We start from the raw sequence: 12679 nt of genomic DNA on the forward strand, positions 1-12679 counted from the left end.
TATACGAAGCGTGAGAATCATTTACGAACACACATTACATTACGTACGTGGACATTACACACTTCACGGACCCAACCGAAGACATATACGCGCTCATTCACCATAGACACACATATAAAAACGAATAATTAATATAATACTCACTGCTTTTAACTTTGTGTTAACTGATTTACAGTTTCAAAAGTGCTTAAAGAATGTCTTCTATTCTAGCAACGCGATTCTGTTGAAATTCACTTCGTATTTTACTCGTGAAACGTTGACAGCCGACTTAAGGTGATACGCCATTTAAATACGCGTATCTTTTAATTTTTTTTTATATTTATAGTCAATATCGCATATTAAATTCTGACATTTCATGCTCGTGTTCTGTGGTGAGTTTCGAGTTTCTTCTTCCAGAATACCTGTACTGATTTTGAACGCATTTGTATCTATTTTACAATAAAATAAAATTGTGTAAATTTAATTTGACGAATGTAGAGAATATTTTTTAAAGGAAAAATAGAAAACTGTTTTCTTTAATGCAATATTTTCTTTAGGCCTTTATTGCTGTTTATATTTATGTATATATTGGTACAAAGTTCTTATAGGCGGCTTATAGTAGAGTGAACAGAACATTCTTTATCTTTGTATTATACACGGTTTTTTAAAATATTGTGTTTATTTACACAGAATTTTAATAGATTATAATTTTTTTGTCATTTAATTATTCTCAAATATCGTTAATTTAATTCATTGCGTCCGTTATTTAGTAAATAATATATATCGAAACCAACTTCGTTCCATCTGAGTGTCCAACGACAGCTCTCTTTTTTATTTATTTTTATTAATAAATTTTGTACAGGAGGAAATTGTTACATTGGAAATTCGACTCTCGTACGTCTCGTTTTATTTAATAGCCTGTTGTTTTTATTCATGATGTTGAAAAAAATATAAAAGAAATATTTTCAATGGAAGGTCTTAAGTCTATAAGTAAATTGGTTTCACATTGTAAATAAATATTATTTTGTTTTAGATAAGTAACGAAGATAATTTGCCAAGAACTAAAAACTGTCCACATTTTTCCTTTACAAAGCTTTTCTCAGGTCAGTTAGATTCAGAATCTTATGTTGGCGTCCAGCTAGTAAGAATATTTGTAGGAACCCGACTGAAAATATTCAGGAATCTTTTAGCCGGCTTTCACCTTCAGTGTGCATTTTAGTGGCGAAATCGAATATCAATTTTAAATTGAATTTATTGACGATAACTCAAGTGACTATTTTGAATTATTACGTCTAAGAAGCTGCGATGGTCTAGTGGTTGAGATATGTGCGTGTTAACTGTGAGACTTTCATTTAGTGGTATGGCTTTGTACAAGGCTGTATGGGTAGGTACCATATTGTACTGCCCAGCGTTATAATTTGTTATTGTGGAGTTTGGATTGTTATATGAGCAGTAATTTATATTTGTTACAGTACCGATGTCTATATAAAATAAATAAAAATAAAAATATTTATTATGTTATATACAATACTTAATCTATAACAGTATAAGAATCAAAATCTAGTAACTTACTACTAAGGACTAGTACTTGTGTTAGGATGTGTGGGCAGTAGTGACCATTTATAATCGGGTGGTCCATTTGCCCGTGCGCCTATTATGTTATAACAAAAGGATTGCGCTTTTAAACCCGGTTGAGAATTTTTTAACCGGTTATTGCATTTGATGTATGCAGTAGAACATAGTATTTTTTTCTTATTTGGTGGCAACTGGTCACTATAGATATTGACACATCCAGAAGGTAAAGTACCACAAAGGCATCCACCATAAAAAGCAGGAGGTAGATAATGGAACTTTTAAATGACTAATTGCTAAAGACCCTCAAGTTTCAGTTTATTTGTGTTATCAAATAAAATATTCATGGTTTAATTTTTAGTATTATTAATTAGTGTTAAGGAGATTAAGACATGAAAACAGCTAGCTCAAAATGATATATTTCTGAGAAATATGTTTGCATTTTAGTGTTAACACTCATAGTAATTACAACGGCTAAATAACAAATGGAAATAGCGTGCAACGGCGTGCGTGGCTTTTCATCGCCGGAACAAAGTCGCCGCGCAACAAGTTACATTTCAACAACCTCAACCTAAGTACGATCTAAGATTTCCCTTTTTTTCACCTACATATCTTTTCATATACTTATATTTATTCATACCTTAAAAATAATAACGTAATACGTTTCAATGTTTACTTTGGGACTGTAATCTGATTTTTGATATTCACAGCATCTTTTTTTCTTGACAAACAGATCGTATGAGTTTATTTACTTTCCGCCACTTTTAAAAGAGAACGAAATGGTAATGCGCTTGCGTGAGTCAAGAGCGAGAGAGCGGAGAGTAAGACAGGTGATAGTTGTACTCGCTCCGACCAATCGATTAGTCGCATAACGATAGCGACTTCTTAAATGCAGATGTGTCGTGTACACCAACGTCAGTCGGTGAACAGAAATCGCCTAGACCACACGACTATGGCTCTACGTGGCCAATGTCGCCTTATTCGCGTTGTCCTTTGTAATGATCGCATTGTTAAACCAGTTTAAATGTAACGCAATTTTATGTGAATAATATTAGAAAGCCGGTTATCAGAAAATAATTATTAAATGAACGCACTGACATTTTAATAAAATTTTAAGTTTGAAACTTTGTTGACATCGAGACAGTTGTTAAGTGTTAAGATAAAATGATTTTACAAATTAAGTGAACAAAGGAGGGATTGTAAAACTGGAAGGTAAAGATAAATATGTAAAATTAATTTATTTTTATTTTCGTAAACCTAATTACAGTAATGTTTATTATTTTCTTTAGAGTTTTTGTAAGTATATAAATGTATCTATGTATGAATCAAACGTATTGTATTTGTTTATTTATTTAAACAACCATTGAATTGGTAAATTGAATAAGAAAGATAAAAATTCAATTTTTAAACTAAATTAAAAAAAAAATCTATTCGCCCAGAACTCGTAGACAAATCTCGTAACACCCGTTTTAAATTAATATAGCAGCCTCGTAGCATACGTAGAGCTTGTAGCGGGTGATAACAGAAAATATATGTGATATGTGTTACATATTTTAATAGGTTCTACCATATTAAAGATTGAAGAAATTTTAGTACACACTTGTCACCCATTCATCCATCTCGTTCTTTACTGATCCAATGGTATTGAACATTTTATTTAACGACCGGCACGTGGGATTGCGTGTGGAAAGATAGCATACTAATGACGTTATTGGCCATATTTTTTATTACCAACAAATTTCGTTTAGGTACTTTTTTATATGTGAACGTTTCCCACGAATTTTAGGGATTTTATTTACGATCGGAAACCCTGACGATGACTTTTTTTTATCAACGCGACTTTTATGTAGATAGAATAAATAGAATTTTACACGGATTGTATATTTTAATTGTTTTATTAAAGAATATTTTAGTTATTTCTTATAGACGTACAGAGAAAAATGTTTTTGTTTACCATTTGTTTAAATCTGTTTTGTGCCACATTAATAGTACGTATTTAAAGTAAAATGATTATTGTATGATCGAAGCGTTATGTTCCAACTTGTTGACAGTATTCGAATTTGTAATAGCGTTGCTTTGCAATAAACCTTCATTTGTAGATTGGCCTTTGACGATAGCATAATTAGATTCACCATTTCATGTTTGATGACCGAAATAGAAATGATATACGGATGATTTTTGAATGGTTTGTTATCTATTTTAACCAACTAATTATTTAACCAATGTGATTTACGCATTACTCAAAAGCAAATCGTTAATTCCGTGAAAGCAAATGCATATATTAGTTTAGATATGTATTATTATTTTTTTCATTTTACTCAAATAAATTTCAAAAATAAATGCCAATAAAAGTTTATAAGAAATACTTAATACGTCCTATATTTTAATATTAATATTTGATAGTTACATGAAAAATTATTAGACTTATATTCCGGATTAATATCATGTGTTCTGTTGAATGTGATCTCAATTAAATTCGTATTTTTTACTATTTATATTAATGATTAGTATCGAAAATGTACCGTTTCTTTTCGAAGTTTAAAACATTAATATCAAATATATTTTTTATTTATAAAGAAGAAAATATTATAATATTCAAAATGTTATATCATTTTGAAAATTTGATTTTTTTTATTGATATTTAATTTACTAAAAACATGTGTCATGTGTTATAAAGTTATAAAGGTGAAAATTGCATTTGTATGAAATACAATAATCCTCGAATGAATTTAAAAAAAATGTCCCAATAAGGAAAATATTAATATTTTTATTTATTAATTAAAGTATCTACTTAACATGTTTCATACATATATGTTCTATTTAAACTACTGATCAAATTTGAATTAAAAAAAAAACAGCTTAGAAGACTTGATGATTATTATAACGGCACATACGTATGGATACTTATTAAAAATATATAAAAAATATTTGCATTAAATCTTGGTGGTCGGGCTTTTTGGAAACCCGCCTGGGTAGATACCTATCAGATATTCATCCAAAGGTCGGTTGCGTTTTGGCAATGTAATAAATGTAATAAATATTTCTTACAGCGCTATTTTCTAAGGGCAGTGGTAACCATTTACCATCAGGTGACCCAAATGCTCGTACGCCAACCTATAACATAAGAAAAAAAAATGATGAAAAAATTCACTTTAGATTTGGCTGTTTTTTAGAATACAATTACGCTTATAATAGTCACTTTACTTGTATATCTAGAGCAGAATTCATTATATCTATCTGTTATCAATTGTTTCAACAAATTTATATATAAATGTTATATTATACGAGATCTGAGCGAGCTATGTACGAAACTAGAAATCTATAAGCTTGGCCGCATCTAACCTTTATCTTCAAACCCGTTGGAGTTTCTCAAACTAATTTTCGATAAATTTCTGCGTTCTCGCAGGAGTAACGAGCCATCGAAATTTATAGCCTTTGAAATGCCGTTTACCTAAGAATTGGGCGCTAATCTTGTGTGAAAGAGTCGCGGCCCCATTGCTATGTATTCGTGATTTTGATACTTTATTTATTCGATTCTACACCGAGACTCAGTGAATTACAATTATCAAGATTGAAAATATTGTGGCATACTTTGTTTTAAAATATATCTTACGTTTAATGATTTATGTGATTTCATATAAGTCATTGAGTAGATAGTGGTCGAAATTCGATCATAAACGTTACTTTGTGAAGATTTAAGGAAACGTATATGAATTTGCGAGTATCTATTATTTGGCGTTTTAAATAGTTTTCACTACAGCTTATCAAAAACATTCATAAAAGAAAAAGAAAATCTGTTGACCGACAGACGAGCCGATTAAGCTGTTTTGTGTTTGTCTATTTATATATAATATAGATATTTAATTTCGATAAAATCTAGACACTTTTATTACTCATTCTTCGTAACAAGCGATTTCAACGTCTTGTTTTTCTTATCAATAGTTGTTAACTTATTGTTTGGAAGTTATTGTAATGGATCCGAATTTTTGGACGTTCAATATTTTATATAAATGTTTTGAGCACTCCAGATTTCAAAGACAGATGAATATGTGTGGGTGCAACTTAAAAAACTTCTTCCTTCGTTACATTAATATCAATACTATGATACAGCATTCCTATTTCAAATTGAATAACTAACTAAAAAAATAAACTCACATTTGATTCCCCTCTTGTCAATGAGTAAAGTCATTCCAGCGCTTTAATCAGATTTAAATCACATTCGATATAATTTACAATCAAAATAATCAACATACTCCACGCTGACTTCAAAATTAAAAACTATTTATATAATAATGTTTAGGCTTGATCGTTAAACGTGTGATGTATCCGAAAATGGAATGTTTCATAGGCAATCTTATATTTGTTTACGACCTGATATTTAGTGTAGGTAACGAAATAAAAATTGGACGTTTATAGCGTTTCTTTTCTGGAACATCACTTTTTTTTAATATTATTAAAGAATGTTCTATACGGTCCTCGAGTGCGGTTTGCGTAAACAATGCTGTTTTTGTTGGGTCGTTCGTTGGAGCCAACCTTGAGATAATCGTGGATATGCTTACCCTGACCAACTCTAGCGGGATTATTTACCTGTATCTGATTCTTTGTCTATTTTCGCTTCACAAACTTCGTTTTATTTACTCTAGTCGATTGGTTCATTCTGCCATAACAAATGTACGGTAGATATTTCTCGTTTGTTAAGATTAGCTTCTTCGCGAAATAGCTTTATTGGTAAGTTATTTTTAAGCGACTTCATGAAATTGATTTACGATTTTATCTATATATAATGTTATAGGTATTTGCGAGTAATTTTATTTATTATAAACTATATTATTATTTCTAAGCTAGAACTAATATTTACAACATTAAATTTTAACCTGTCTGATTTCTGCAAGAACCTACATCAATTTCTTCTCTTCAACGTTTAATTAATCTTGACTCGTTAAGTTTAGGATATTAAATAAAGTTCTTGCAAGAAAGGAAGTATAATGAGGTCAGATTAAGGAGGTCCTAAATAAAAAGCATGGATATGAATCCATGCTTTTTATTTCATCTGAGTTACATATATATTTTAGAGAACAATATGATTATAAGATTTTATCTATAAAATACAAAACATGCTTGTTATATCAACAGTCTAAATTTTTAGTTGTGTTTGTTAGTGCAGCTATCTAATTAATTATATTATTATATACTATAAAACCTTTTCCGATAAACACTGCACATTCTGGTATAAAATATTGCTAAAGCTGATTTAGTTGTTTTATCAGTAATAATTACAAAAATACGTCTTCGCATTAATTTTATATGTATATGGTAGGATTGACCCTCGAAATTGAATGCTTTAAATTTAAAGTGATCGACGCGGTTCCGTACAGGATGTGGACTAAACATAAATCTCGTAAATGTGATAACTTTTGTTCCAGTACGGAGCGACCGGAGACGCAAGACAGACATGACGTCGTGAAAAATGTTCGAATAAGACCTGATTCGTACTTTAAAGTCACATTTGTTATTTAATACAATTTCAAAATTGAAAAATCCTTTAAAGTAATGAAGTTAAAGCGGAGCGTAAATCTGCTTAATGTGACGACTTGAAAAATGCTTCGAATGCGTACTTTAGAAGATTGAAAGGAAATTTTTATATATTTTTCCTCAAGTTTTTTGTTGAATGAAATATGGAAGAAATGTATATTAAGTTCAGTTAAATATATAATAGTATTTTATAATTATTATACATTTCAAACACGTCTGTGTAATGAAGTTAAATTTATTATATTATTTATTTCAAAGCATATTTTAATTTATTATACTATAAATTAATTTAAAAAGTTTTGTAATCGAATTATAGTTATTTTGTTTGTTATAATAACGAGTTTCTATATAATGCAAATAGTTATTGGTTTCTAACGAAAGTAATCCTATGTTCCAAATTTTACTTTTCGAAACACACACATTTCGTACATTGTGCAAGCTCGTCTGGGTAGGTACCACCCAATTATCAGATATTCTATCGCCAAGAAGCAATGCTTAGTATTGCTGTATTTGAAAGGTGAGTTAGCCAGTGTAATAACGAGTATAAGATAACACTAAGGACCCAATGCTAGTTTCTACTAACTAAATACTAATGTTATCATTAGACATTTAGAATGGATAAAAAAAATTACGGCGTCATCTTCTATGGGCAGAGGTGACCACTTACCACCAGATGATTCATTAGCTCGTCTACCTAAATGTTATAAAAAAGTATGGATATAGTTACATAATCCGTTTCCGTCCGTCCGTTATCACACTTATAACAATACACTTGTCTTAAGAATCAGTTAGTTATGTTACCCAACTTTACGGGATTAATATTTATTTTGCTGGTTAATGTATACGCTTCTATAACACGTACAATTTTGAACTTTAATTGGTACCAGTTACAGTTCAAAATTATTCAATTGCAAAATCAATCGTTAAGGAACGTTTGTATGTTAAAGGCTATTATAAAACCAATAACTTAGATAATTACACACCTTGTAAGTAAAACGACGCATTTGAAATAGAAATATGAGTATTGCATCGTAAATTCAAACTGTTGAAAAAGAAAAGAAAAGAATCCCGCTCAGATTCTTCCGCCATTTCTTCTTAGGTCTGAGGAGATTTTTCTTGATAATCAATAATAAGTGTTTTTTTATTATCTAATTCGTTTTTTTAAGAAGCATAAAGCCAATTTAACGTTACAATTGAATTATTCTAGCAAATTGGACGAAACAAGAACATATATCTACATACTACAGTTTAACCGCGGGTCCCAGCTAACTTATGCTATAGAGCTGGAGAGTTTGAATGGTTGAAAAATTTTAACTACGAAATCACCCGTCCGATTTCTTTAATTCTTTTTACATTGAATATTACGTTTATATACTAAACCTCATCCATCCTATCGGACGGAGTAGGCGTCACTATAAATGTTAATCTATTTAACAAACTGTACAATCCAAATGCACCGCGACTAAAATCGCGGTATACAATATAGTTTCCGAATGCTTTTAATTTGATTGTATATCTATCATGGTATAAAGTATGCTCCTTAGCCGAAAGGAGTAGATTGTGGAATCTCAGTTTAGTAAAGCAATGAAAGCAAATACAAGATCAGAAGCGAATGCCAATTCCCGGTTGAGTGTTCCCGTTTTAAGTTTCCATAATATGTCAAAAGTACTATCAGTTTAATTCAAATGATTGACGTCTTAAGAGAAAGACGGGTCATTTTGCTCTACATTGAATTTCCATTCGCTTTTGATTTTATATTCGCTCAATCCGAGTATGGAATATTTCTAATACTGAGCATTGAGAAGACACAAGGCTCAACGTAAAAAAAAAGTCACGAGGAAGCTTGTTCCTTAAGACATTGCGCCTCTAATTTTGTCATTTTTTTGGTTTTTTTTTTTTTGTTATGTGTATGTATGTAGAGTATGTATGTTTTTTATGACAGCTGGAGGCTGATGGGCAAATTGACCACCTCATGGTAAGTGGACACCACCGGCTATAGACATTATTATTATTAATTCCTTATATCACCAATGTTCCACCAACTTTAGGAACTACGATGTCATGTTTAAGTGTAACTAGGCATAAGTGCCTGTAGTTACATTGGCTCATTCAAACCAGAACAATACATTTATAAGTGTTGCTGGCTTAACGGCAGAATATCTAATAACTAGATGGTACATATGCTGACGGGCTTGCACCACTAAGTACGATTTTATTATACTTCATTCAAATGAAATTCAGCCATTCTTTCGGTGTCATACACACGCCATATCACTAGAAGCGCTATACGTCGCTGATAAAGATTAAGTTTCGGACTCTTTTTTTCAAATATATATCTACAAATCTTCTTATATATTAGTAACGTAAGCCGATTTGTGTCCCAGTGATTATGGGACGATGGCTGCATATAAAAAATCGGTTATAGGCTTATTTTGAAAAGTTTCAGCCGTAGATGTGCAGAAAATTAAAGAGGATGCTTGATTACAATTTACTAAATTGTTACGATTTAACAAATTATTAATTTTAGAGAGCGGAAAAAAGTTACTGGCCGCTTAGAGAGCAGTCCCTACGGCTGTATAAGAAAAACTGATAACATAAACATTCTAACTGAAATAATACAGTATACATTTGATGTTAAAAAATCATTTAAAAGAGGTTTCATCATTTTGGCGCCAAATGTAGATGATTTAATTGTAGCTTACAATTAAATAAAATCAAACCAAAACCTGTCATAGGTTTCGAACTTCCTAAAAAATCTTTTGAATAAAAGCGAATTTTCGCGGGAGACCCACTAGTATACAATTAAATGTGATTTTCCATATAGGTATATCCTATATGGAAAATCATTCTTTTTATCATGATTATATTATCTTGTATGGTGTGATAAGCTTCATCTATTACTATAACGTAAGGTTTTTTTAACAAAAGGTTTCAATTTATTAAATGGACAAAGTTAAAATGGATCAGAAGTTACTTTATACATTAGTCACTATGGAAACATTACCATATAATTAAATGTTATCCGTTATTATATATATATATGTATGTATTTAGCAACCAGAAGCGAGGTATTACACAAAATAATATCCCAACAAACATGGCAAGCTTCAATAATAAAATAATATCATCTAAAATCAAAATGACTTACGTGACCTTAATCACGACCAACACTGATCGTCACCATCGCCCGTATCATACAACCGATTACAAGCAAATGTCACGTTACTTCTTCAGTTACGAGTTAGTTTTCGGCGGGTGGTTAATGACGACGCATGAAAACTCCTTACGATATATATATAGCATATTATTGGAGTCTTATGTCATTTGAGATAAATAGGAAAAGGAAAAAAAGGAGATCTGTTGTGAAACACCCGGTTGCTTTCGCTATATATTTGGTGGTAGGGCTTTGTGCAAGCCCGTCTGGTTAGGTACCACCCACTCATCAGATATTCTACCACCAAACAGCAGTACTCAGTATTGTTGTGTTCCCGTTTAAAGTTTGAGTGAGCCAGTGTACCTACAGGCACAAGTGACGTAATATCTTAGTTCCCAAGGTTGGTGGCGCATTTGTGATGTTAGAAATGATTAATATTTCTTATAACGCCATTGTGTATGGGCAGTAGTGACCACTTACCATTAGGTGGCCCGTTTGCTCGTCCGCCTACCGATATCATAAAAAAAAAATATGCATTAAATAACAGTCACAATTAAATAAATTTACAGCGTTTGAGAGAGTGCGAGAAAAACAAGTTTCAATCATGTTATATTAATCCGTACATAATAGAAAGGTACAGAGAGAAAGAGAGAGGGAGTAATTCGCCTGGTGGGCATAACGCTTTTTCCTTACGTGACGATTTCAACCAGTTTACTCTACTTTGAGTCGCGTAAAAGAACTTCGTTCCAATAAAACCCAGTTTTTATTAAGCTTGTAAATTAAGTATTTGAAACGGGATATTTACCATGTTTTTATTTTTATTTGGTGGAGCTCGATATTTCGTCATTGTCTACAAATGTCTTGTTCACTTGTAAATTAATCTCTTATATTTGCTTATGGTAAGATTTTGTGCAAGCCCGCCTGTGTTTTATTTTACCGAGAAACGGCAATACTTACGACTAGGACTATTGTGCTATTTGGGCCAGTGAGCTAGTGTAACTAGAGGCAAGGGACAAAACATCTTAGTTCCTAAGGTCGGAGGAGCATTTGTTATGTAATAACGATGTTTATGGGCGGTGGTAACTGCTGTCACCCAGGTATTCATTTAAATGTAAATTACATGTAAAAGCACTACTGGTAACGATGTTGGGTAGGTTGTTTGTAAATATCGTTCATATAACTTTAATTAATAAAGTTTTTACAGGCATAAGCCATTTGTAATTTTTTATATTTTTTATTTAATATCGGCGTACTAATAATATATATATATGTACGTATTAACAGATTATAACTGTATTATTAAATGGAAGGTAGAAATACTGTTATTGTAAAAAATCGTATGCAAATATTGCTCTTAAGCCTTTTGCGTGTTTTTAATGAAATTCTGAATAATGGTAGCTTATAGTTTGGATGGTAATAAAATATATTTCACTACGTAGGACAATCTTTCACAAGAAGACAAATGTTTCTTGCAATAAACTGCAAAATGTTCGCTTCCTGTTGAGGTTTTAAATAATAAAGTAAATTAATTTTATGTAATGAAAACAATTGTACTTATAACTATTTAAAACTAAACACAACCCCAAGTCTCAAGAGTCCCAAGTCGACTAATTATTCATTGAATACTTTTGTGTTTGTTTTAGGATGATGTTGAAACAGCGCTGATGTAGCAGGCGCTAAAATGGATCGGTGGGTGACGGCAGCAAGCTCGCTGTTGGCGATTCTACTGTACTACAACACACTCGACGCTGGTTTTGTGTATGACGATAGGTAAGCGTTAAATTCACTAACACAAGTGCGATTTTAGATATAAGTAATATTTTGATAATGGTACAGTCATTTCGGCTATTATTTAATTGTATTTCTAAAACTCTTTTAAGTCGTTCATTTTCTTATTATTATTAGTATTATTAGTAAACATCCACTTATGAATTTATTATTCTGAAATGGATTTATGATTACACGGACTAAATGAAAAAGTTGCGATATAATCGTATTCTTTAAATACATAATAAATACAGTTAATTTTATAAATAAAATTTATAGATAAAATCTAGGTACGTATAAATACAGGTATATATATTATAAATAAAATCTGTTTATGATAGACTTTATGGGTTTACGGTTCTAATTGTACCAAATTAATTAATTGGTTATCATAGAAAAATAATTTATTGCTACCAATTTTGAAGGAAAACATTTCATCTTGGAAGAGCGTCAATTGGACGCTTTTTTATCATTAGAATATGATATCTTCCTGACTATTTTTGACCAAGGCGTCCTTTCTCATAATTAGCCTCTGTCAGGTTTCTCCACCTTTTTCAGGTCATCGATCCATCTGGTTGAACGGTGCCTTATGTTGCATTTATCGAGCCACGATTTAACTTTAGGTCTCGTTTGCTCCAACAGCTATTAGTTCTTCGACATAGGTAACCAACCCAC

General features: G+C 31.2%; 1 protein-coding gene across 1 annotated transcript in view; it reads left to right on the top strand.

The window, feature by feature from the left end:
- Nucleotides 1-2484: 2484 nt before the first annotated feature.
- The window catches only part of LOC125066283 (protein O-mannosyl-transferase TMTC1-like), a 112283-nt gene continuing 102088 nt past the window's right edge, over nt 2485-12679 (top strand). Inside the window, exons 1-2 of the mRNA XM_047674305.1 lie at nt 2485-2763; nt 11881-12007. Of these exons, the coding sequence (XP_047530261.1) occupies nt 11919-12007 (89 nt within the window). The 5' untranslated portion in view covers nt 2485-2763; nt 11881-11918. The remainder of the gene's footprint in view (nt 2764-11880; nt 12008-12679) is intronic.

The sequence above is a fragment of the Vanessa atalanta genome, chromosome 9, assembly GCF_905147765.1.
Source record: "Vanessa atalanta chromosome 9, ilVanAtal1.2, whole genome shotgun sequence".
Taxonomy (NCBI): Eukaryota; Metazoa; Arthropoda; class Insecta; order Lepidoptera; family Nymphalidae; genus Vanessa; species Vanessa atalanta.